General features: G+C 45.3%; 1 protein-coding gene and 1 pseudogene across 1 annotated transcript; both read right to left on the reverse strand.

Annotated features, from left to right (window-relative positions):
• Positions 1-1,741: 1,741 nt before the first annotated feature.
• Positions 1,742-11,411, reverse strand: LOC135540992 (ankyrin repeat domain-containing protein 60-like). The gene is made up of 4 exons (XM_064967141.1): positions 11,022-11,411; positions 10,612-10,742; positions 9,893-10,058; positions 1,742-2,708 (listed from the first exon to the last, which is right to left on the reverse strand). Exons 1-4 carry the CDS (start codon positions 11,326-11,328, stop codon positions 2,263-2,265), a joined length of 1,050 nt encoding a protein of 349 aa, XP_064823213.1. The 5' UTR covers positions 11,329-11,411; the 3' UTR covers positions 1,742-2,262.
• A 4,217-nt stretch (positions 11,412-15,628) lies between these two features.
• The window catches only part of LOC135541359 (serine/threonine-protein phosphatase 4 regulatory subunit 1-like), a 28,970-nt pseudogene continuing 19,437 nt past the window's right edge, over positions 15,629-25,161 (reverse strand).

The raw sequence follows: 25,161 nt of genomic DNA on the forward strand, positions 1-25,161 counted from the left end.
TATTGATATGGATAATATATTGACATGGATAATATATTGATATGGATAATATATTGACATGGATAATATATTGATATGGATAATATATTGATATGGATAATATATTGACATGGATAATATATTGACATGGAGAATATATTGACATGGATAATATATTGATATGGATAATATATTGACAAGTAGAATATAATGACATGGATAATATAATGACATGGAGAATGTATTGATATGTATAAAAAAAAATCAAAAATAGACACTATTGAAATCTATATACATCTTGATTTCTATGCAGGGCAAATGACACATCAAATATTAATACGACCATCACTCCCCTGTATACACCCATCACTCCCCTGTATACACCCATCACTCCCCTGTATACACCCATCACTCACCTGTATACAGTGCATTTGGAAAGTATTCAGACCTCTTCACTTTCTCCAGAGATGTTTGATCGGGTTCAAGTCCAGGCTCTGGCTCAGCCACTAAAGGACATTCTGAGACTTGTACCCGAAGCCACTCCTACGTTGTCTTAACTATGCGCTTATGGTTGTTGTCCTGTTGGTAGGTGAACCTCCGGCCAGGTCTGAGCTCTCTAGGAGCAGGTGTTCATCAACCATCACTCTATACTTTGCTCCGTTCATCTTTACCTTGATCCTGACGAGTCTCCCAGTCCCTACCGCTGAAAAACATCCCCACAGCATGATGCTGCCACCACCATGCTTCACCGTAGGGATGGTGCCAGGTTTCCTCCAGAAGTGACACTTTGCATTCAGGCCAAAGAGTTCAATCTTGGTTTCATCACACCAGAAAATATTGGCTTCACTCTAGCCACTCTATCATAAAGGCCTGATTGGTGGAGAGCTGCAGAACTCTGGAGCTCAGTCAGAGTGACCATCGGGTTCTTGGTCACCTCCCTGACCAAGGCCCTTCTACCTCGATTGGGCAGTTTGGCCGGGCGGCTAGTCTTGGTGGTTCCAAACTTCTTCCATTTAAGAATTATGGAGGCCACTGTGTTCCTGGGAACCTTCAATGCTGCAGAAATGTTTTGGTACCCTTACCCAGATCTGTGCCTCGACACAATCCTGTCTCGGAGCGCTACGGACAATTCCTTCAACCTCATAGCTTGGTTTTTGCTCTGACATGCACTGCCAACTGTGGAACCATATATAGACGTGTTTGCCTTTCCAAATAATTTCCAATCAATTGGATTTACAACAGGTGGACTCAAATCAAGTTGGAAAACATATCAAGGATGATCAACGGAAACAGGATGCACCTGAGTTCAATTTCGAGTCTCATAGCAAAGGGTCTGAATATTTATGTAAAAAAAGGCATTTCTGTTCTTAATTGGTTTTCGCTTTGGTATTGTGTCTAGGTTAGGGCTGACCCCATTTAGTTGAAAAAATGTTTTTCTGTGTTTAATTTTTATTTGCAAAAAATTCTAAAAACCTGTTTTCACTTTGTCATAAATGGGGTATTGTGTGTAGATTGATGTGAGGGAAAAAAATGATGTAATACATTTTAGAATAAACAGTAAAGTAACAAAATGTGGAAAGGTCAAGGTGTCTGAATACTTTCCGAAGGCACTGAATGCTGCCATGGTGTAAGTCGCTCTGGATAAGAGCGTCTGCTAAATGACTTAAAATGTAATGTAATGGTGCAACGGCAATACATTTGTTTGATAGAACAGTTCACATGACTACAATCATTTAAACGTTAAAGGTACTTTATTCCCCAGTTAACAGTTTTCAACTCCCTTTGAATTGGCTTTTATCATACAGTATTTATATATATATTTTTCTCTGGTTTCTACTTTTATTCACCAATAAGCAGTGTCACATTCTATCATCCAGGTTGCTCAAGACATCTTATTTCCCCATCTCTGACTAATGTGATTACACACTTTTTTTCACTGGTTTATCTTGATTATAGCTGTCAGTTCATCTACTTTTCTGCTTCTTGATGATTTCCTGAAGGCAGTCTTGCTGCTCGGAAACATTGCGAAAGCACTTACTCAACGTCTGATGTGGGAAAGGTAGGCAAACTTCTGACTAAATGACTAAAGGGGGAAACATTGCAAGTTTTTGTTCCAACCCAACACTAACACATCTGATTCAAATGATCCGACTGCTTATGCGATTCAATCCAGAGTAGTTAGGAACTGGTGTGTTGGTGCTGGGCTGGAATAAAATCCTGCGTACATGGCTCTCCAGGACCAGGCTCTTGGCCATCTGCCCTGTTCTTGACATGCAGCTCTGGTCACGCATCCCCCATCCACGCCCTCCTTGCCTGGGCCCTCATGGCCGTGTTCTGCGGCGGCCCCAGCTGCCTCACTTCCACCCTGCCCTCCACCCCACGGCTACAGCGCCCCAGGTGGGCCATGTATCTCTGAGCGTGGGCACCGCGGTGCCAGGTGCGTAACTGGGAGTCATGTTTCTGGTGGGCGAACAGCTCTGTCTCATTCAGGTGAGGCTTGAGGCGCACGCCCTGCGCACGCTCCTGCCAGTGGAAGAGGAAGAGCTGCCGGGTGCTCTTCCTCTGGCCCCAGCGCATGGCGGTTCTCAGAGCTGTCATGCCCTCAGCGTCCTCCAGTTGGTGTGGGGCGCCGCGCACCAGTAGCTCCTGGATGGACTGCAACTGGCCCTGGGCGGCTGCCGCGTGGAGGGCCCCGCGCCCCAGGGGAGTCTGGCCTTTAACGTTGGCCCCTAGATAACAGGGTCAAGTTTGTTAGGCATACAGAAAGAAAACGAACTAAAACAACAAACTGGCTTGACTTTTGCTTTCTTCTGCCAGACGTTTTCCATTGCATGGCCTAATTAACCCAGATATTGCCAGCGTACCAGAAAAACCCTGTATCTCCAAAAAGTTAAATGTTCAGGAATTAAAAATAATTTTAAAAAAACATTTCAGACATATTGTTATTTACTAATCGAAGTTCACATTTTTAACATTATTTATATTAGTCCTACAGAAATATTGTTTTCTTTCACAGAGCATGGAGGGGAATCAGGGGTGTCATGCACACACAAATCTGAGGGGGAACAAAGTATGTGAGGATGGCTGGGGGTGGTATGGTAGCAAAATTACAAGATTATGTTATAATATTGTTTATGCAACGAATGGTTGTTTTATGCAATGTTTTAGAGTTTTTAAATAGTTCTCATCTATGTCTGTGTAAACTGAGAGGAGCCTAAAAACCTACAGCTGGTGTTCCAGAGATAAGATGTGGTCAGTGTAAGCGAGATAGCCTGGAAGAGTTTAGAACAATCCCTTATTTGGGAAACTAAGCCAAGGTGGGGTTAAAACAACACCTCCGTGCAGATGACCACAGGTTAAAACCAAAGTGTGGTTATGGTGCCCGCCAATCTGCAATGGAGGGGTGAAACCAGCCATGACTAAGCATTCTTTGTGTCAGCTATATAAAGATCTCTGCATTTCTGTAAAGGTTAGGCTGCTCGGACCAACAGTCAAGAGTGTTGGGTTGACTAGTCTCATTATTCCAATAATTAATCGATATTGAATGAAGACGATTGAAGAAATGACAGTCTCTCTCACTTGATTAGAATATTCCACGACTGTAGTCTGGAGGGGGGCTAGCTCCCTCGTACATAAATTGGAGAGTTTAGCTTTTTCAACACTTGAAACAGCTTTTTTTCTGCAATCTACAGCCTTTATCATTATGCCTAATTCCATGTAAAAAATAGCAACTCTTGGCTCCCCTGCCTGTTCGGGCGGTGCTCGGCGGTCGTCGTCACCGTCCTACTAGCCGCTACCGATCCCTTTTTCGTTTGTCTGTTGGTTTTGTCTTATTAGTTTCACCTGTGTGTATTTTAGTTTAATTTGCTTCCCTATATGTAGTAGGTTGGGATTGTTTTTGTTACTCTGTTGGATTGTGGTTTCCATGTGTGTATTCTCCGGACTGTTTGGTCCTGTGTTTGGGCTGGTCTATGCACCCTGTATATTGGCGCGACCGTTTTTTGGAGAAGAATAAATCACGATATACTGAACCCTGCTCTCTGCGCATGATTCCAACCCACCACTCATAGTATCCCGTGACAGAAATCTCGCACCCCAAAAAATACATGGAATCAGCAGGAGCAGCCGCATCTCCTCTCCCATCGAATCATACCAGCGTTCTTCATTAGATTGGTTCGGCCATGGACCAAATGATGGAGAGGATGGGATGGGAGGAGGAGTGGCCTTCCCACCTCATCTCCAGCACCCCCTCCTTCAGCACCTCCAGTTCCTGCAACCACATCTGGTCTCCGGGGCTCTTCGGCTGACGCTCCCACGGGAGTATGATGGAACGGCGGCTGGGTGCCAGGGTTTCCTACTCCAACTGGAACTGTACCTGGCTACCGTGCGTCCTGCTCCCTCCGGAGAGGAGAGTGTGAGCGCCCTCGTCTCCTGTTTGACTGGGTGAGTCCTCGAGTGGGCCAACGCAGTGTGGAATGGTCCGGACTCGGCGAGGGATAATTACCCAGAGTTCATCCGCCGATTCCGAGCTGTGTTTGACCATCCACCAGAGGGTCGGGCGGCGGGTGAAAGGCTGTTCCACCTGCGTCAGGAGACGAGGATCGTGCAGGACTTTGCCCTGGAGTTCAGGACCTTGGCCACAGGGTGGAACGACAGGGCCCTGATCGATCATTTCAGATGCAGTCTCAGGGAGGACGTCCGCAGGGAGCTAGCATGTCGGGACACCACCCTCACACTGGATGAACTCATTGACTTGGCTATCCGTCTCGACAACCTGCTGGCTGCCCGCGGGCGTTCGGATCAGGTCCTGTCGTTTCCACTTCCCAGCCCTCCTGCCCCTATCCGGGGGCGGCAGGGTAGCCTAGTGGTTAGAGCGTTGGACTAGTAACCGAAAGGTTGCAAGTTCAAACCCCGAGCTGGCAAGGTACCAATCTGTCGTTCTGCCCCTGAACAGGCAGTTAACCCACTGTTCCTAGGCCGTCATTGAAAATAAGAATTTGTTCTTAACTGACTTGCCTAGTAAAATAAAGGTAAAATAAAATATAAAATAAATAAATCCCTATGGAGTTAGGAGGGGCGGCTTGGAGGGGGACCGGAGGAGGAGTGTCCTCCTGTACCAGTTGTGGTCGGTGAGGGCACACGGCCGACCGGTGCTGGAGGAACTCGCCTGGGAGTCGGGAGGGCAGGCGGAGCTCTACTCGATCACCCCAGGTGAGTAAGAAACAGACTCACCCAGAGCTTCCTGTCGGTCATATGTATGTGTTAACTTCTTTCCCTGGGTTTTTTCCCTCTCTACAGCATAAGGCGCTAGTTGATTCAGGCGCAGCTGGGAATTTCATGGACCGTGGGCTCGCGTTAAGGCTAGAGATTCCCCTGGTGTCGTTAGACCTACCTTTCCCCGTGCACTCCTTAAATAGCTGACCATTAGGGTCAGGAGTAGTTAGGGAGGCTACGGTGCCGCTGGACATGGTAACGCAGGGGGATCATAAGGAGCAGATTAGTCTGTTCCTTATAGATTCACCTGCGTTTCCAGTGGTGTTGGGGGTTCCCTGGTTAGCTCAACACAACCCGGTGATTTCCTGGCGATAGGGGGCTCTTAAGGGGTGGTCAGAGGAGTGTTCAGGCAGGTGTATAGGAGTTGCCGTTGGTGCGACTATGGTGGAGAGTCCAGACCAGGTTTCCACCGTGCGCATTCCCTCTGAATATGCCGATTTGGCTATCGCCTTCAGTAAAAAGAGGGCGACCCAATATCCACCCCATCGTCGAGAGGACTGCGCGATAAACCTTCTGGAGAACGCTGCACTTCCTAGGAGTCACGTGTGTCCATTGTCCCAGGAGGAGACAGTAGCGATGGAAACATATGTTGCTGAATCGCTGGGACAGGGGTACATTCGGCCCGCCGCATCACCCGTCTCCTCAAGCTTCTTTTTTGTGAAGAAGAAGGATGGAGGTCTGCGTCCGTGCATTGATTATAGAGGTCTAAATTCAATCACAGGGGAGTTACCCACTTCCTCTCATCGCTACGGCGGTGGAATCATTTCACGGGGCGTGCTTCTTCACAAAACTGGACCTGAGGAGTGCGTATAATCTGGTACGTATCCGGGGAGGAGATGAGTGCAAAACCGCATTTAGTACTACATCTGGTCATTATGAGTACCGCGTCATGCCATATGGGTTGAAGAATGCTCCAGCCGTCTTCCAATCCTTCGTAGATGAGATTCTCCGAGACCTGCTCGGGCAGGGAGTGGTAGTGTACATCGATGACATCTTTATCTATTCTACCACACCCGCGGCGCATGTGTCTCTGGTGCGTAAGGTACTTGGGCGACTGCTGGAGCATGACCTGTATTTCAAGGCGGAGAAATGTGAGTTTTTCAAACAGTCCGTTTCCTTCCTGGGTTATCGTATTTCCACCTCCGGGGTGGTGATGGAGGATGACCAGGTTACAGCCACGTAATTGGCCGACTCCGACCACGGTGAAAGAAGTGCAGCGGTTTTTAGGGTTTGCCAATTACTACCGGAGGTTTATCCGGGGTTTTGGTCAGGTGGCTGCTCCCATCACCTCACTGCTGAAGGGAGGACCGGTGCGCTTGCGTTGGTCAGCAGAGGCGGCAGAGCTTTCAATCGCTTGAAGGAGCTGTTCACCAATACGCCCGTGTTGGCGCATCCGGACCCCTCTTTAGCGTTCATAGTGGAGGTGGACGCGTCCGAGGCGGGGGTCAGGGCCGTGCTGTCCCAGCGCTCGGGTGTGCCACCCAAGCTCCGCCCGTGTGCCTTCTTTTCGAGCAAGCTCGGCGCAGCGGAGCGAAACTATGACGTGGGGGACCGGGAGTTGTTAGCTGTAGTCAAGGCTCTGAAGGTGTGGAGACATTGGCTTGAGGGGCCGAAACACCCTTTTCTCATCTGGACTGACCATCGTAATCTCGAGTATATCCGGGCAGCGAGGAGACTAAATCCACGTCAGGCTAGATGGGCCATGTTTTTCAACAGGTTTCGGTTTACCATCTCATACCGGCCAGGCTCCCAAAACACCAAAGCCGACGCGCTGTCCCGCCTCTATGATACCGAGGAGCGGTCCGTTGAGCCAACTCCCATCATTCCACCTTCATGTCTCGTGGCACCGGTGGTATGGGAGGTGGACGCGGAGATAGAGAGGGCCTCACGGTTAGAGCCGGCCCCCCCTAACTGTTCAGTGGGGACTCAGTACGCTGCCCGAGGGGGGTCCGGGATAAGCTGATCCGATGGGCTCATACTCTCCCCTCCTCGGGTCATCCTGGCATCGAGAGGACAGTGCGGAGTCTTAGAGGGAGATACTGGTGGCCCACGCTGGCTAAGGACGTGAGATTTTATGTCTCCTCCTGCTCACTGTGCGCTCAGAGCAAGGATCCTCGGCACCTGCCTAGGGGAAGTTACAACCCCTCCCCGTTCCACAACGGCCGTGGACACACTTATCGGTGGACTTTCTTACCGACCTTCCCCCGTCCCAGGGAAGTACTACGATCCTGGTCGTTGTGGATCGATTTTCTAAGTCCTGTCGTCTCATCCCGTTGCCCGGTCTCCCTACGGCCCTGCAGACTGCAGAGGCCTTGTTTACCCATGTCTTCCGGCACTATGGGGTGCCTGAGGACATCGTTTCTAATCGGGGTCCCCAATTCACATCCAGAGTGTGGAGGGCGTTTATGGAGAGACTGGGGGTCTCGGTCAGCTTAACCTCAGGTTTTCCCCCCGAGATTAATGGGCAGGTGGAGCGAGTAAACCAGGATGTGGGCAGGTTTCTGCGGTCCTATTGCCGGGACCGGCCCGGTGAGTGGGCACGGTATGTTCCTTGGGCTGAACTCGCTCAGAACTCCCTAAGCCACTCCTCAACTAACTTGTCCCCTTTTGAGTGTGTGTTAGGTTACCAGCCGGTCCTGGCTCCATGGCATCAGAGCCAGACCGAGGCTCCTGCGGTTGAGGAATGGGTACAGCGCTCCAAGGACACCTGGAAAGCCGTCCAGGACTCGCTAAGGTTAGCGGAAGAACGGCAGAAGAGGAGTGCTGACCAGCACCGCAGTGAGGCCCCCGTGTTTGCACTGGGGGACAGGGTCTGGCTCTCGACCTGAAACCTGCCCCTCCGCCTGCCCTGTCGGAAGCTGGGGCCGCAGTGTGATGGGGCCGTTCAAAGTCCTGAGGAGAATAAACGAGGTGTGTTACAGGTTACAACTTCCTAGGTATTACCGTATTAACCCCTTGTTTCATGTGTCTCTCCTCAGGCCAGTGGTGGCTGGTCCCCTGCAAGAAGGGGACCAGCCCCCTCTGGACATCGAGGGGTCCCCGGCGTACACGGTTTGTGGCATTCTGGATACGAGACGCCGGGTGGGGGGCCTACAATACCTCGTGGACTGGGAGGGGTACGGTCCGGAGGAGAGATGCTGGGTTCCGGTGGGGGACATTTTGGACCCTTCTCTCCTGATTTCCACCGCCTCCACCCGGATTGCCCGGCGCCTCGTCCTCCGGGTCGTCCCCGAGGCCATTGGCGGCGCGCTGTGGGTGCCGCGCGTCAGGGGGAGGGTACTGTCACGACTTCCGCCGAAGTTGGCTCCCCTGCCTGTTCGGGCAGTGCTCGGCGGTCGTCGTCACCGTCCTACTAGCCACTACCGATCCCTTTTTCGTTTGTCTGTTGGTTTTGTCTTATTAGTTTCACCTGTGTGCATTTTAGTTTAAGTTCCCTATATGTAGTAGGTTGTCCCGCCCTTGTTTTGTGCGGGATTGTTTTTGTTACTCTGTTGGATTGTGGTTTCCATGTGTGTATTCTCCGGACTGTTTGGTCCTGTGTTTGGGCTGGTCTATGCGCCCTGTATATTGGCGCGACCGTTTTTTGGAGGAGAATAAATCACGATATACTGAACACTGCTCTCTGCGCCTGATTCCAACCCACCACTCCTAGTATCCCGTGACAAACTCAATATATTTCTGCATATCTAAGCATAACTCTTGAGCTGTCTGTATCCTCCTGACTGGTGGGTCTTTTATTTTAATGAAGTAAATATGCTTATCTGCATTTCTTCCTAAAATCTGGGTAAAAGATTGAAATGAATACGAGTCTTATTCAGTACATTTAGTGCTTGCGTTTCTAATGTCTACCAACCTTGCCAGCAGGCATGCCAGCTAAGATAGTTACAGTACACAAGCTAGCTACTCTTACTTGATTGATAGGCTGAATTGGCTGAATTGGTAGTTGGGAGATCGGGAACCAATCTGTGCTAGCTAAAGCCAGCTTCATAAAATTGCTAAGTGGCTAGTAGTATAACAGCGAGTATTACATGTTTTTTTGTTAAATATCTGAGGTGGGGCCTCCCGGGTGGCGCAGTGGCCAAGGGTGCTGTACTGCAACGCCAGCTGTGCCATCAGAGACTCTGGGTTCGCACCCAGGCTCTGTCGTAACCGGCCGCGACCGGGAGGTCCGTGGGGCGACGCACAATTGGCCTAGCATCGTCCAGGTTAGGGAGGGCCTGGCCGGTAGGGATATCCTTGCACAGTGTTTCCTCCGACACATCAGTGCGGCTGGCTTCCGGGTTGGATGCGCACTGTGTTAAGAAGCAGTGCGGCTTGGTTGGGTTGTGTATCGGACGACGCATCCGTACGAGAGTTGTAGCGATGAGACAAGATAGTAGCTACTAAAAACAATTGGATACCATGAAATTGGGGAGAAAAAGAAGTAAAACTTCAACAACAAAAAACAACAACAACAAAAATATATATATCTGAGGGGGCACCTGCCCCTGTGCCCCCCATGGGCATCATGCCTCTGTGAGGGATGTCTACATTCAATTTATGTCAAAATAATATTTATCAAAATCACACCAAGTGAGATACAAGGTTTTTCCAGTGTGCCGGTGATATCCAGATGTTTTGCCTCTGCGGTGGTGGGTACCTTGTTGGAGCAGGAAGCGGACAGCGGGCATGTGTCCACGGTGGGCACTGATGAACAGAGCAGAGAAGAGACGGTGAGAGAGCCAGGAGGGAGCTCCACTCATAGAACCCATAGCACTGAGATGGGAGGAACGTGGCGGTGCTGGTTTGGACATCACACTCTTGAGCTACATGAAATAAAGAGAATTTATATGTGTGAAAAGTCAATGGAAATGTTCATCCTAAAAAAGGGAAGAGTGAAGTAAATAAGGTCTACAGGTTGTAATAACAGCTGTGAGATGCTGTTTAGATGTGCAGTAATTACTGGTTAGCCACATTAGATCAAATAAGGAGGTGGATCTTTCGGCAAGTCTGGTAAAGAAATGCAGTATTGCTATTAGGTGATGATGGTTTTTAACCTTTATTTAACTAGGCAAGTCAGTTAAGAACAAATTCTTATTTACAATGACGGCCTACCCTGGCCAAACCCCTAACCCGGACTACGCTGGGTCAATTGTGTGCCGCCCTATGGTACTCCCAAACATGGCCGGTTGTGATATAGCCTGGAATCGAACCAGGGTCTGTAGTGACACCTCTTGCACTGAGATGCAGTGCCTTAGACCACTGAACCACTCGGAAGCCTACTTTTTTATACTATGATCAATAATGACCTGAGACATAGAGAGTCTCTGTGTAGGACTGCTGTAAACTATTCTAGGTTCTTCTTTCATGCCACATCACCTTGAATACATCCCCAGTAGCTGCAGCTATCACAAGCTCAGACCATCCATCATAAGGCCAGATCATCAGGGTGACAGTAGTTCCAGGGACGATGTCATTACAGTGGATAGTGGTGTCATCACATAGGTCACCTGTTGGGTGGAGAGAGTATACATTAGGTCTGGTCAGAGAAGCACATCATTAGATAATTAGTCTGACTGGAAAACACCCTCAATAAAATGTTCACCATGACGGGCCTGTCACTGCTAGCCTACGTTTGAGATTTATAAGGTCCGTGATTCTAACTTCATTGAACCCAATAAAAATCTATGAATATATATCTAATTAATTAATCAACAACATCTCCACATTTCTCATTAAAATATGTCAACAGTTAAACCAGCAAATGAGATCAAAGGTATTTATTTTACCATTATCCAGGTAGCATACTCTCTGGAAGTCTGTAGGAATCCCAACCACTAATTCCATGGAGTTTTTTAGCTCTCTGATTCTCATATTGTGGTGGCAGTCGGGCACAACGAACATCTCTCCCGTTTCACGCAGCCTGGCACCAAGACTGAACTTGACTTTCTTCGACGGGTCACGGTAAACTGCACTTTTGGGTCTCGGTACACTCTTCGAGTCGATGTCGCGGTTAATCACCGCACTTTTGGGTCTCGGTACCTGAAGTGAAATCTTCTTCGTTGAGGTGTAAAAATATGCCATTGGATTGCTCATAGAAACGCGCTCAGTAATTTTTGCAGATTGCAAAGGTTTTAGAATTCTGAAAGAATTAATTAATGAATTCTCTTCAGTTTGGAATGTTGTCTGACTATTACTGTTGCTATGGTGATAGACGTTAGAGTCCCATTGTTGCGCTTTCGGCTCATGTGCGACAGTAACATACACAGAGTTGAAAAAATGCCTATGTTTTTGACATGAAAGATATAATATGTTACTATTGCAATGATTATAAGACCACTGAAATTATTGTTCATTATTTTTATTCTTGTTGCCAAATACTTTATACACAAACAAAAATTCCAAAATTCTATACCAAAATTACACATTTTTCTGATTGAATTTAATTATCTTATTACAACATGAACCCCAGTGAATAACAACAAGAATAACATCTTCCTGAATCATTATAATAAGATATTTTCAGAGTGAATACAATTGCACTAAAATTGTTTATATTTTGTATTATTGTATTTATATTTAGTATATTTTTGAGTATTTTCTTTTTTTGTTTGATGTTGCAATGTAAGTTGATCTTTGTATTGTGAAAAAAAAATACACACAGTTGAAAATATCTAATGTTTCATGATCAACTGATACTTAGTTATATTGACTTGGAAGTACCTGGTATATTATGGTCAGGAGTTGGGGCCCACTTTCTAATGGATTTGCGACAGCAGTCCCACTTTAAATTCTGAACAACTTATTTCTGACTTTGTAACGTGATTGTCTCAGCCGTGACAATTGAAATCGGCTATATAGTCAGTGGTGAAATTGTGATTTTTAAGTGAGGGAGCAGAACAGTTTGATCTCATCATTTTCTCAATCAAAGCTTTACCCACCAGTGGTTTTGAGCCACACCTACTAAATAAAAATAATAATAATCTGAAATATTTTTTGGTGTCACATAAGTTTGCAAACAATGTAAAAAAAAATAAAAAAAAATAAAAAAAATAATAATATATATATATATATAGAGAGTTAATAAAGCCACATACAAACATGGCCTCTTTCTGCTTTCTTAAGTAAATTTAAATAGGCATGTCCCTTAAGAACAAATTCTTATCAACAATGACTTGGAACAGTGTGTTAACTGCGTTGTTCAGGGGCAGAACGACAGATTTTTTATTAACTTGTCAGCTCGGGGATTCAATCAGCAACCTTTCGGCTTCTGGCCCAATGGTCTAACCACTAGGCTACCTCCCTAGTGGCTAGGCTACCTACCTAGTGGTTAGAGCTAGAACGTTCAAGCCCATTTTGGGTGCTGCCAATTTGGGTGCCCGTCCAAGAAGGCTGAAGGTCATTGGCTAAAGATAAAATTACATAAAATCACATTTTTTTCTACCGTTTCTACCGTAGCTTTGATTGGACTGATCATGTCAACATCATACTTTCAAAATCTTAGCAATCAAGCTAGACAAGCAGTCATCATCATGAATCACGTCGACAATCTACTGGCAAATCATTTTCCATCCTTATCATATGAAGAGAAATTATAGATAAAACGTCTCTGTGCTCATTTGCCATAAACATTACACAACAAGTTGGAAATCACAAATTCAACTAACGAGTTGTTTGGAAGGAAGCAGTGGCTAACTACAAGGATCTCAAAGCAATCACAATTTGATTCCTTTGCCTGCTCTTCAATGGAGAGTGTGTGTGGTCCAAGTCTGGGTTTAAGGATTTAAAACATCTGTCTGAAAGGGTCTCTAAACATGTGAATTGTACATCACATATAGACAAACGCTGTTAAACTCGGACTACTGGGGAAATCAAATGTTTTGACTCAGCTAGACACCTTATATACGAGCCATCAACCTTTTGTTTTGTTCATCAAGATCCCACAAGCTAAGATGGAAAAAAGGCTGCCTAAGTATGATCCCCAATCAGAGACAACAATAGACAGCTGCCTCGGATTGGGAACCATACCAGGCCAACATAGAACTACAAAATAGATTGCCCACCATAGTCACACCCTGACCTAACCAAATAGAGAATAAAAAGTCTCTCTAAGGTCAGGGCGTGACAGTACCCCCCCCCCAAAGCTGCGGACTCCGGCCGCAAAACCTGACTCTATGAGGGAGGGTCCGGATGGGCATCTAGCCTCGGTGGCGGCTCCGGTTCGGAACGTAGACCCCGCTCCGCTCGCTGATCCCCCCGAACCGAACTGTGGATCGTCGCTGGAGGCTCCGTACCGTAGATCGTCACCGAAGGAACTGGACCGTGGATCGTCGCCGGAGGAACCGGACCGTAGATCATCACCGGGGACTCCGGCCGCAAAACCTGACTCTATGAGGGAGGGTCCGGATGGGCATCTAGCCTCGGTGGCGGCTCCGGTTCGGAACGTAGACGTAGCTTCGGGCCATGGATCATCACTGGAGGCTCCGGGCCATGCATCATCACTTACTGTCATGCCCTGACCTTAGAGATCCTTTTAATTCTCTATTTTGGTTAGGTCAGGGTGTGACTAGGGTGGGCAATCTAGTTTTCCTATTTCTTTGTTTGGCCTGGTATGGTTCCCAATTAGAGGCAGCTGTCTATTGTTGTCTCTGATTGGGGATCATACTTAGGCAGCCTTTTTCCCACCTTAGTTTGCTTATTTTCCACCATAATTTGCAAATAAATTCATTAAAAATCCTACAATGTGATTTTCTGGATTTTCTTCCCTCATTTTGTCTGTCATAGTTGAAGTGTACCTATGATGAAAATTACAGGCCTCTCTCATCTTTTTAAGTGGGAGAACAATTGGTGGCTGACTAAATACTTTTTTGCCCCACTGTATATGGACGGAATTAATCGAACAAAAGGACCAATTGTGATGTTTATGGGACATATTGGAGTGCCAACAAAAGAAGCTTGTCAAAGGTAAGGCATGTTTTATATTTTATTTCTGCGTTTTGTGTAGCGCCTGCAGGGTTGAAATATGCTACCCTCTTTGTTTACTGTTGTGCTATCATCAGATAGTAGCTACTTATGCTTTCCCCTGAAAAGCCTTTTTAAAATCTGACATGTTGGCTGGATTCACAATGAGTGTAGCTTTAATTGAGTATCTTACATGTGTAATTTAATGAAAGTTTGATTTTTATATCATTTATTTGAATTTGCTGCACTGCATTTTCCCTGGCTTTTGGCAGAGTCGGACGCAAGCGTCCCCTATACCATAAGAAGTTAAGTCAAACAGCAGTTACATCAGTCAAATACAGAGAAGCCAGTTTCTGCTCTGCTTGCTTTTACAACTTGGAGAAAAAGTACAACACACAGACAACAGCTGCCTCTGTTTCGCAGGCTCTTTGGCGTCCGCGCCGTCCTAAATCGAGCCGGCTGATACCGCTCTAAGGCGTCCGCATGGTCCTAAAGCACACCGATACTGTTTAAAAAAATGTATAACAGTGCAATGATAAAACTGGGGTGGTGGTACAAAAATGCAATATCAGAATGTGTATGTGTGTGTGTGGGGGGGGTCATGTCCCCCCATCCCCAGTGAAAGTTGCACACCTGCATAAAACAGTCCCTCGCTCTATCACAATGGCATCAATTCTTCAACACTAACAAACTTCTAAACTTCTTCCACTATGCACCATCATATTTCTCTCCCCAAATAATAGCCTAAAATGTTTGTTATTCCTTATGAGTAAAAGTGTAGTAGTCTGAGTGCAGTTACTTGTGATGAAATATGTGATCTAAGTGCCCCACACACCAACGTAATAAGGTTGATATTTGAACTGAACACAAATATAAAACGCAACATGCAACAATTTTAAAGATGTTGCTGAGTTACAGTTCAAATAAGGGAATTAGTCAATTGAAATAAATTAATTTGGCCCTAAATCTATGGATTTCACATGACTGGGCAGGGGCGCAGCCATGGGTGGGCCTGGGAGGGTATCGGCCCACCCACTTGGGAGCCAGGCCGACCCACTGGGGAGCGAAGCCCAGCCAATCAGAATGAGTTTTTCTCCACAAAAAGGCTCTATTACAAAGATAAATACTCTTCACCCCCTCTGACGATCCTGCAGGGAAAGAAGCCGGATGTGGAGGCCCTGGGTTGGCATGGTTACACGTGGTCTGTGGACGTGAGGCTGGTTGGACGTACTGCCAAATTCTCCAAAATGACGTTATGGTAGAGAAATGAACATTGAATTATCAGCTCTGGTGGACATTCCTGTACGGCAATTGCACACTCCCTCAAAACTTGAGACATCTGTGGCATTCTGTTGTGTGACTAAACTGGATTAATTATCTTGACAAAGGATAAAATAATCAAACAGGGATGTAAACAAATGTGCAAGAAATAAGCTTTTGGTGCGTGACACATTTCTTGAATCTTTTATTTCAGCTCATAAATCATGAGACCAGCGCTTTAAATGTTGCGTTAATATTTTTGTTCAGTGTAGTAGTCTGTCGGTAGTAATCAGAACATAGATTTTACTGACTATATTTCACCGCTTCACTTTACGTGTCAAACTTCAAGTATCGCAAAAAATACTTTTAAAGAAGCAAGTAACAATTCTTCTTCATGGAAAAAAATAAAAAAAAAATCACCTAGCTGAGTTTTATATTTATCAAAAAATGTGTTGCAGGTGTTTTGAACCTTTGTGACAATGATATGACACTCATTTGCACAATTCATTTGTTGGTTATACAAGGTAGTTTGGAGACAGGCTACACATGTCTTGATTTTTCTGATTTATATTATAAATTTAATTACAGAATACTAAAAATAACATTACATAAAAAATATTTTAAAGAAATTATTGAATGTTACAAAGGTTGTGAAATGCAAAGTTCGGATATAACATCTTTGAACAATGGTACATATTTGAAAAGAAAAATACATTTCATAAAATGCATATATATTAACTAATTATATTTCTATCATAAAGAAAAACAAGATGGGGAAAATTGCTGACAGATGTGATGCGTTAGGTAGTCTACAGCAGTGAACATTTCCATAAGATGGAAGACAGACTTCAGATGCACGCCCCACCGCAATCAGTTTAGGATCTCAAGTCGTGTTTATGGTCAAAAATGGGTTGCCATGTGAACAGGTGAGAAAAAAAAAGAGAGAGAAAGAAAAAAAGACTACAAAAGTGACAGCTCTCATTATATCCACATTCATGTCTCTACAGAAAACCCTAAAACTGGCCCTGGATCCCCTGGCTATACAGGTTAAGCTATACATTGGTAGTTATTTATTCTCCAACATACTTATTTCACTACTAATGAGATTTACTAGTCGGAGCGTCTTGGAACACAAACCGAGGCCACACAACCATTCCTATACTGTACAATTGATTGTGGTCAGTGCAGTGGTCTGACTGAAAAGCCAAAATGGGATTGGAATCCACAATGTTGAAGTGGATTTAAATGTTTTTATTTTATTAATTTAACCTTTATTTAACTAGGCAAGTCAGTTAAGAACAAATTCTTATTTACAATGACGGACTACACGGTGGATAGGGGGGGAGTGCTTCACAGGGCTTTACCAAACTATCACTCTTTTTCTGCTTCTTCTTTCTACAGGTTTACAACAAACTCTGTCACTTTATCATAAGCCCTTGAGTCGTGAACACCCCAAATAACCCCAAAACACAATTGAAGGGCTTCATCCAATATGGCACCCTGTTCCCTATACAGTGCACTTTTTTTGACCATAGCCCTATAGGCCCTGGTCAAAAGTAGTGCACTATAAAGGAAATAGGGTGCCATTTGGGATGCAAAATTGACTGACACCCGAGGTCCCGCTGACACCCGAGGTCCCGCTGACACCCGAGGTCCCGCTGACACCCGAGGTCCCGCTGACACCCGAGGTTTATTCAGGGGAGAGCAGCGTTACAGAATGTACAGATGCATTGTATATAGAAGATTCACAATTCTAGTGCGTCTATCTATACATTCCATTTCTATCTGTGACGTTCTAAAGCGCTGCACTTCATTCTATAAGCTAAACGCCCCTATGGCGAAACTAGCCTGAGTTATGTCCAATCAGAGGTATTTCATTGGTCTCTGGGAGACTTGGATCACATTATTGACATAGTAAACAGACAGAGGGAAGATGCCATGAGTTCATGAACATATTTTGTTTCGTGCCAAGTGGTGCGGTTGTTCCTTCTCCTAAGCAGTAGTGGATACGGAGGTCATTGAAGACAAGATGAAAAGAGAGAGAGAAACCGTGATGAAACCAGAGGACCTGAGAGAACCAGCTGGATACAGATGGGTTGAGGTGACTCGACGACGGGACGTGAGCCGAGACGCATGGTGGGATGTTTTCCACCTGGAATCCCATGCCATTTTGCTGTGGCTGTTTTAGCTTAGCGAGGTGCGGTTTTCAGATCGTGTGTGTGTGTGTGTGTGTGTGTGTGTGTGTGTGTGTGTGTGTGCGTGCGAGAGAGACAGAGAGAGAGCACATGACTGATTCTATGTATGTTTATGTATCAGTGCCTTTATTTCCTGCAGGCGAGTGTTCTGGTCAGGTCTGATGCTGGTGATAGTTATTGGCTGTGTGTTGGAGCAGGCCGGAAGGTTCTATATTAAAGCAGAAGTGTCCATAAGCACCATGTCGGGGTCCAGGCTGGCAAAGAAGCGTACGTCTCTGTCCTTGTCCGCCTGCAGGGTCATCACCGTCTCCTCCAGCTCTTCTAAGTAGGCACTGCCCAGCTCTTTGAAGTACGCTGCAAGTACAAGTCAAGTCACTATTTATTTAAAGTGCATTTTACATGGGTCACAACTATAGAAATATAATTACTAGAATGGGTGCCCCAATTCAAATCAATGAGGCCCTAATGGGTGGACCGGTGGGCAGTACTTAACATAATTAAAATATAAGAATGTAGGAAACTGGGGAAATATGGAGAACGATAGGGAACAATGAGGAATAGAGGGCAAAACATTAACAACAAAATGAAGGGAGAAAATAGTCCACAGAAGAGAGAGGAAAACAATATTCTAAGTGATATGCTCGTTTGGATATCGGAACATACGGCACAACACATTTTGGGAGGATCAAAAACAACAACATGCAACGAGAGAGAAAATCTGTTGGAACTGGGAAAGACTCACCAACAGGAAGTCGCTCTGGTTTAAGAGCTAAATTACAATGGTAACCGAAAGGTTGCAAGTTCAAACCCCCGAGCCGACAAGGTGCAAATCTGTCGTTCTGCCACTGAACAGGCAGTTAACCCACTGTTCCTAGGCCGTCATTGAAAATAAGAATTTGTTCTTAACTGACTTGCCTGGTTAAATAAAGGTAAAATAAAAAAGACCAGTCACCATTTATTATCATGTACTGTGCTTGACTTGACTATTGCTATTGCTCTATTCAATATAATTAGTAGTTATGCTCTTCTGCCATTTATTAATTTCATGTGTATTTATTTATTTTACCTTTATTTTACTAGGCAAGTCAGTTAAGAACAAATTCTTATTTTCAATGACGGCCTAGGAACAGTGGGTTAACTGCCTGTTCAGGGGCAGAACGACAGATTTTGTACCTTGTCAGCTCGGGGATTTGAACTTGCAACCTTTCGGTTACTCGTCCAATGCTCTAACCACTAGGCTACACTGCCGCCCCGTGTATTGCATCATACGTCTATTTCCGTTTCTATTTAAGCAATAAGGCATGAGGAGGTGTGGTATATGGCCAATATACCACAGCTATGGACTGTTCTTAAGCATAACGCAACGCGGAGTGACTGGATACAGACCTCAGCCGTGGTATAATGGCCATATATCACCACCCCCAGAGCTGCCTTACTGCTATTATAAACTGGTTACCATTGTAATTAGAGCAATAAAAATACATGTTTTGTCATATCTGTGGTATATGGTCTGATTACAGTACCACGGTTCAGCCAATCAGTATTCAGGGTTCGAACCACCCAGGTTATAATCTGTTTAAGAACATTCCCATACACATTATGTCAATCAAGCCCTCTGTTTGAAACACTTTGGAGGTTGCCTCACATCACTAACAGGAGAAAGCTCACACCCTATTTTAACATGCTCCATGGCTCAGGACCAAAGGATGTTTTGGCTCAGCTCATTTGCTAAGAGGAAGAACTTTGCAGCCGTTTCTGATTAATAAACAATGTCATGCTGGTGGGTGGTAACATTTAAATAAAACCCAGCCCTGAGAAGAAATGTAGTCTGAAAAGAATTTGCACATTATCTCATAGGAAAAGACATGGCATTGACGCAGATTTCTGCAAATGTCCCACCTTGGATTTCCCACTTCAAGGACAAATAATTGACACTTTCACTAAAATGATGACCTATGGATGTAAATCATTTACAACAACCTGGGTAAGCTCTGACCATCATCTTTCATCTCGAAAAAGTGGATTTCTGGTGTGGGCTTTTAAATGTGTGAGACATATTCCCTCTCGAAGACAAATGATGTTCTATTCCATTCTTGACTTTCTCAATAGAATACGTGGACAACTACAAATACATAGGTGCCTGGTTAGACTGTAAACTCTCCTTCCAGACCCATATCAAACATCTCCAATCCAAAGTTAAATCTAGAATTGGCTTCCTATTTCGCAACAAAGCATCCTTCACTCATGCTGCCAAACATACCCTTGTAAAACTGACCATCCTACCAATCCTCGACTTCAGCGATGTCATTTACAAAATAGCCTCCAATACCCTACTCAACAAATTGGATGCAGTCTATCACAGTGCAATCCGTTTTGTCACCGAAGTCCCATATACTACCCACCATTGCGACCTGTACGCTCTCGTTGGCTGGCCCTCGCTTCATACTCGTCGCCAAACCCACTGGCTCCATGTCATCTACAAGACCCTGCTAGGTAAAGTCCCCCCTTATCTCAGCTCGCTGGTCACCATAGCATCTCCCACCTGTAGCACACGCTCCAGCAGGTATATCTCTCTAGTCACCCACAAAACCAAATTTCTTTCGAAGGACCGCTTCTCCTTCCAGTTCTCTGCTGCCAATGACTGGAACGAACTACAAAAATCTCTGAAACACTTATCTCCCTCACTAGCTTTAAGCACCAACTGTCAGAGCAGCTCACAGATTACTGCACCTGTACATAGCCTACCTATAATTTAGCCCAAACAACTACCTCTTTCCCTACTGTATTTAAATGTATTTATTTATTTATTTTTCTCCTTTGCACCCCATTATTTTTATTTCTACTTTGCACATTCTTCCACTGCAAATCTACCATTCCAGTGTTTTACTTGCTGTATTGTATTTACTTTGCCACCATGGCCTATTTTTGCCTTTACCTCCCTTATCTCACCTCATTTGCTCACATCGTATATATACTTGTTTATACTGTATTATTGACTGTATGTTTGTTTTACTCCATGTGTAACTCTGTGTCGAACTGCTTTGCTTTATCTTGGCCAGGTCGCAATTGTAAATGAGAACTTGTTCTCAACTTGCCTACCTGGTTAAATAAAGGTGAAATAAAATAAAAAAATAAAAAAATAGCATAAAGCATCTCATGCATGAACCATATTCTTGGGTCGATAAGAGGGCCCAGTCTTCACCTTTCTCCATGACACTCTGCCGCAGTGCTTTGGCCACCAGCACGCGGACGTTGGCCACGGGGTCCAACGACAGGCTGAGGAGACTCGGGAGGAGGTGCTGGGCAAACTGGTCCATGGGCATACAGTCCTCCTCCACGATGGCCTGGGGGAACACAGCGGAGAGTGAGTTAATAGAAAAACAGATTTAGATAGAAAGACAGATGACAAGCAGGGTCGTTTGTGTTCATTAGGGAATGCAACAGAAAATGTTTCAATGTTTCAGTTTCCCTTCTGTTTGGTGCCTAATGAACATGACCAAGCAGTCAGGCATACAATTCTCACTTCCACCTTCTTTCAGAATTGTTCTATGGCAAGCATGGCTGATGCAATTTCACACTAAACATTATTTTGAAGGCAGCAGCTATTGGGATTAGTGTTTGTAAGGATTTCTTTTCATAAATACTATGTGTGTCCTGACCTGGCAAATGAAGGCAAAGGCCTGGCGGCCCACCCATTTTGGACAGTGGCAGAAGCGGACGATGAGCTCGTTGCTGAAGTTCAGGCCCAGCTCGTGGGCTCCACACGCATACATCTTCTGTAAGATCTCCACCACCTGGGACAGACAAGATGATATTTGATGACATTTCCACAATATGAGGTCAAAATAACAGTATGAAATTGTGTATGCGCCGGTTGAAGAAAATGCCTGGAATTTCAGCCTGTTCAGAAAGGATGGATCTTTTGGCCCACATCATGACGTCACAATGTGATCTGATCATAATAAACCAAGCACCACTCCAGGTAGAGCGTTTCCACTGTTTCAGAGTCCAATGGCGGTGAGCTTTACACCATTTCATCCAACGCTTGGCATTACAGATAGTGATCTTAGGCTTGTGTGCGGCTGCTCAGCCATGTAATCCCATATCATGATGCTCCCGAAGAACAGTTATTGTGAGGGAAGTTGCTTCCAGAGGCAGTTTGGTACTCATTAGTGAATGTTGCGACTGAGGACAGATTATTACACGCTACAACACTCTGCGGTCCCGTTCTGTGAGCTTGTGTGGCCTAACACTTCGCGGCTGAGCCGTTGTTGCCTCTAGACGTTTCCACTCCACATAACAGCATTTACAGTTGATCGGGACAAACTGACGTGTAGGAAATGTGGCATCCTATGACGGTGCCACGTTGAAAGTCACTGAGACTTTCAGTAAGGCCATTCTACTGCCAATGTTTGTCTATGGAGATTGCATGGATGTGTGCTCTATTTTACACCTGTCAGCAACAGGTGTGGCTGAAATAGCCGAATCCACTCATTTGAAGTGGTGTCGACATACTTTTGTCTATATAGTGTATGTGGGATGCTGGGCTGAAGGGAGTTGTAGTTTTCATGAAGCAAATATTCAAACTAGTTCAGCGCATAAACGTGGTAATTAAATACAATGACCACAATCCATTGCGCCTGTTCTTCCTGGCTCGGACATAGCCCACACAACAGACTGCATGAGAGGAATGTACACAACACGACAAGAGGGATAGAGACAGTTCGTGAGGAGTTGGTAATAAGCAGTGGAGAAAGTATGCCGCGTCTTCTTTAAAGAACCAGTCACATGGTTCCGTCAGACAGCTCTGTAGCATATACTCAGGCAGGCCAACTAGCCTAGCTAAATAGGAGGACTAAAAGACAGTAGAGTATGGGAAGCACAGAGATACCGTTAGACGGTTGGCTGGCTGCTACTGCCTGAGCAGAGATGAGATGATCAAATAAAAACTTAAAAGTAATATACACAACTGAAATATTGTGTTATTTCATAGTCGTTTCCTGTTTTTCTATTGATGTCTACCTCATGTGGACCCGACACAGACAACGGAATATTTTCAGCCATTTGTGAGACAAACCATGTTTGGGTGCTTCCCATTCTTAAGAAAGGCAGGTCACTGCATGAAGATGAGATAACTTCCACAGAAGTTTGTCACAATACAGACATGCGCAAGCAAGCACACCTCATATCATTGAGGACAATAGGAGTACTTGAGGCTGTTAAACAATAATAAAGAAAACATTGTTACATCATTCCACCCCCCCAAACAAATTCAAGTGCAAATGGCATGCCTACCAGCTGGTAAGAGATCCACCGGACCTCTGACACTTTGTCTGAGCAGAGGGTCAGTGCTATTTGTCTGAGGTAGTTATACACATCATCGTGGCTGTACAACTCCATGATCAAGATCAGCTGCCTGTGGACACACACATGAAGACGTTCTGTTCAACACACACTGGCTCTGATATCTTCACTCCACAAAGAAGTCCAACAATACTTCTATATGCATTGGGAGAGCAGAGTAAATAAAACCGGGCGACTGCTTTTGTGACAGCATGGAGCGCCATGTTAACCTGAGTGACAGTCTGTTTGTGCCATCATGCCAAGTCCCTGTCACTCATTGTTGTGTTTGGCTTGATGGAGTAGACAAGAGCACAAACAGATACGGGGCCAGGACCTGAATCCACAAACTGTCTCAGAGTAGGAGTGCTGATCTAGGATCTGTCCATATAATCTTATTACGATCTAAAAAAGGCTAAACTGATTCTAGGTCAGCACTCCTACTCCGAGATACTGAGGATACGGGCCCAATGTTAGTGATTTACTGCCATATGCCATCCTGCTCAGGAGCATCATTCATTGGTTGATCTACCCTGCTGACCTGGATGAAATGCTGTGATCATTGGAAGTCCCATCCAAGTGGAATAATAAAATTGTGCATGACATCACAGTCTGGTGGCAAGTGCGCCCTCTATTGGGAGAAATCTGGAGGCCTCGATCCTAGATGAATGAGAAAGACTAGCCCTGATCTAAATGAATGGGAGACCTGGTATCTAAATGAATGAATGAGAAAGACTAGCCCTGATCTAAATGAATGGGAGACTCACCCGGCCAGCTGGTATCTAAATGAATGGGAGACTCACCCGGCCAGCTGGTATCTAAATGAATGGGAGACTCACCCGGCCAGCTGGTATCTAAATGAATGGGAGACTCACCCCCGGCCAGCTGGTATCTAAATGAATGGGAGACTCACCCGGCCAGCTGGTATCTAAATGAATGGGAGACTCACCCGGCCAGCTGGTATCTAAATGAATGGGAGACTCACCCGGCCAGCTGGTATCTAAATGAATGGGAGACTCACCCGGCCAGCTGGTATCTAAATGAATGGGAGACTCACCCGGCCAGCTGGTATCTAAATGAATGGGAGAGCTGGTATCACCACCCGCCAGCTGGTATCTAAATGAATGGGAGACTCACCTAAATGAATGGGAGACTCACCCGGCCAGCTGGTATCTAAATGAATGGGAGACTCACCCCCCGGCCAGCTGGTATCTAAATGAATGGGAATGAATGAATGGAGACTCACCCCCGGCCAGCTGGTATCTAAATGAATGGGAGACTCACCCCCGGCCAGCTGGTATCTAAATGAATGGGAGACTCACCCGGCCAGCTGGTATCTAAATGAATGGGAGACTCACCCGGCCAGCTGGTATCTAAATGAATGGGAGACTCACCCGGCCAGCTGGTATCTAAATGAATGGGAGACTCACCCGGCCAGCTGGTATCTAAATGAATGGGAGACTCACCCGGCCAGCTGGTATCTAAATGAATGGGAGACTCACTCGGCCAGCTGGTATCTGAACCTCCAGTTGCGGCTGTTGTCCGTCACCATGAACTCCTGAAGCTGGTACAGGTACTCTCTCCTGTTCTCTGCATGGAGCAGCTGCCACAAGACAAGACAGAAGACGGAAAGCTTTAGCACCACAGCAACAGATCCAAGTTCTGGGTCGTTCCACGAAAAGAGTGACTTTTGTAATGCTTTGATACTTTTTGGTAGAAATTGTGCACCGATATTTAAATTTTAAAAGCCTGATCAATGAAAGTGCCCCTTAAAATATAGACAAAATAGAGAATTCAAGAAGTCAAAATGTTTACATAAATAAAGACTTAAAGTGCTAAAATGATGCATTTTTACATGTCGCTCTGTGCACCCTCTGACTTCTGGGAAGATTTGAATCCACATAACACCAAGTTTAAACCACCATTGTAAAGCCCTAGTTATTGTGATGCTTTGACAAAGTCATTTGTGAAGATTACTAAGATGAAATCATCAACCCTGTTATGTACAACCCAGTTACTTTATTTGACACTTACTTGAGATGGGAAAATGAGTTTGTTATGACAAAATGCTCAAATTGGGTTAAACCAAAAGTTACGCATCTCAAAAGGCACCGAATTGGTGGAAACACCCTCATCATGTTTCCCCATCATTACAAAACCCCTGGACAACAAA

Source organism: Oncorhynchus masou, chromosome 6 (assembly GCF_036934945.1).
Source record: "Oncorhynchus masou masou isolate Uvic2021 chromosome 6, UVic_Omas_1.1, whole genome shotgun sequence".
In the NCBI taxonomy this organism is placed as follows: domain Eukaryota; kingdom Metazoa; phylum Chordata; class Actinopteri; order Salmoniformes; family Salmonidae; genus Oncorhynchus; species Oncorhynchus masou.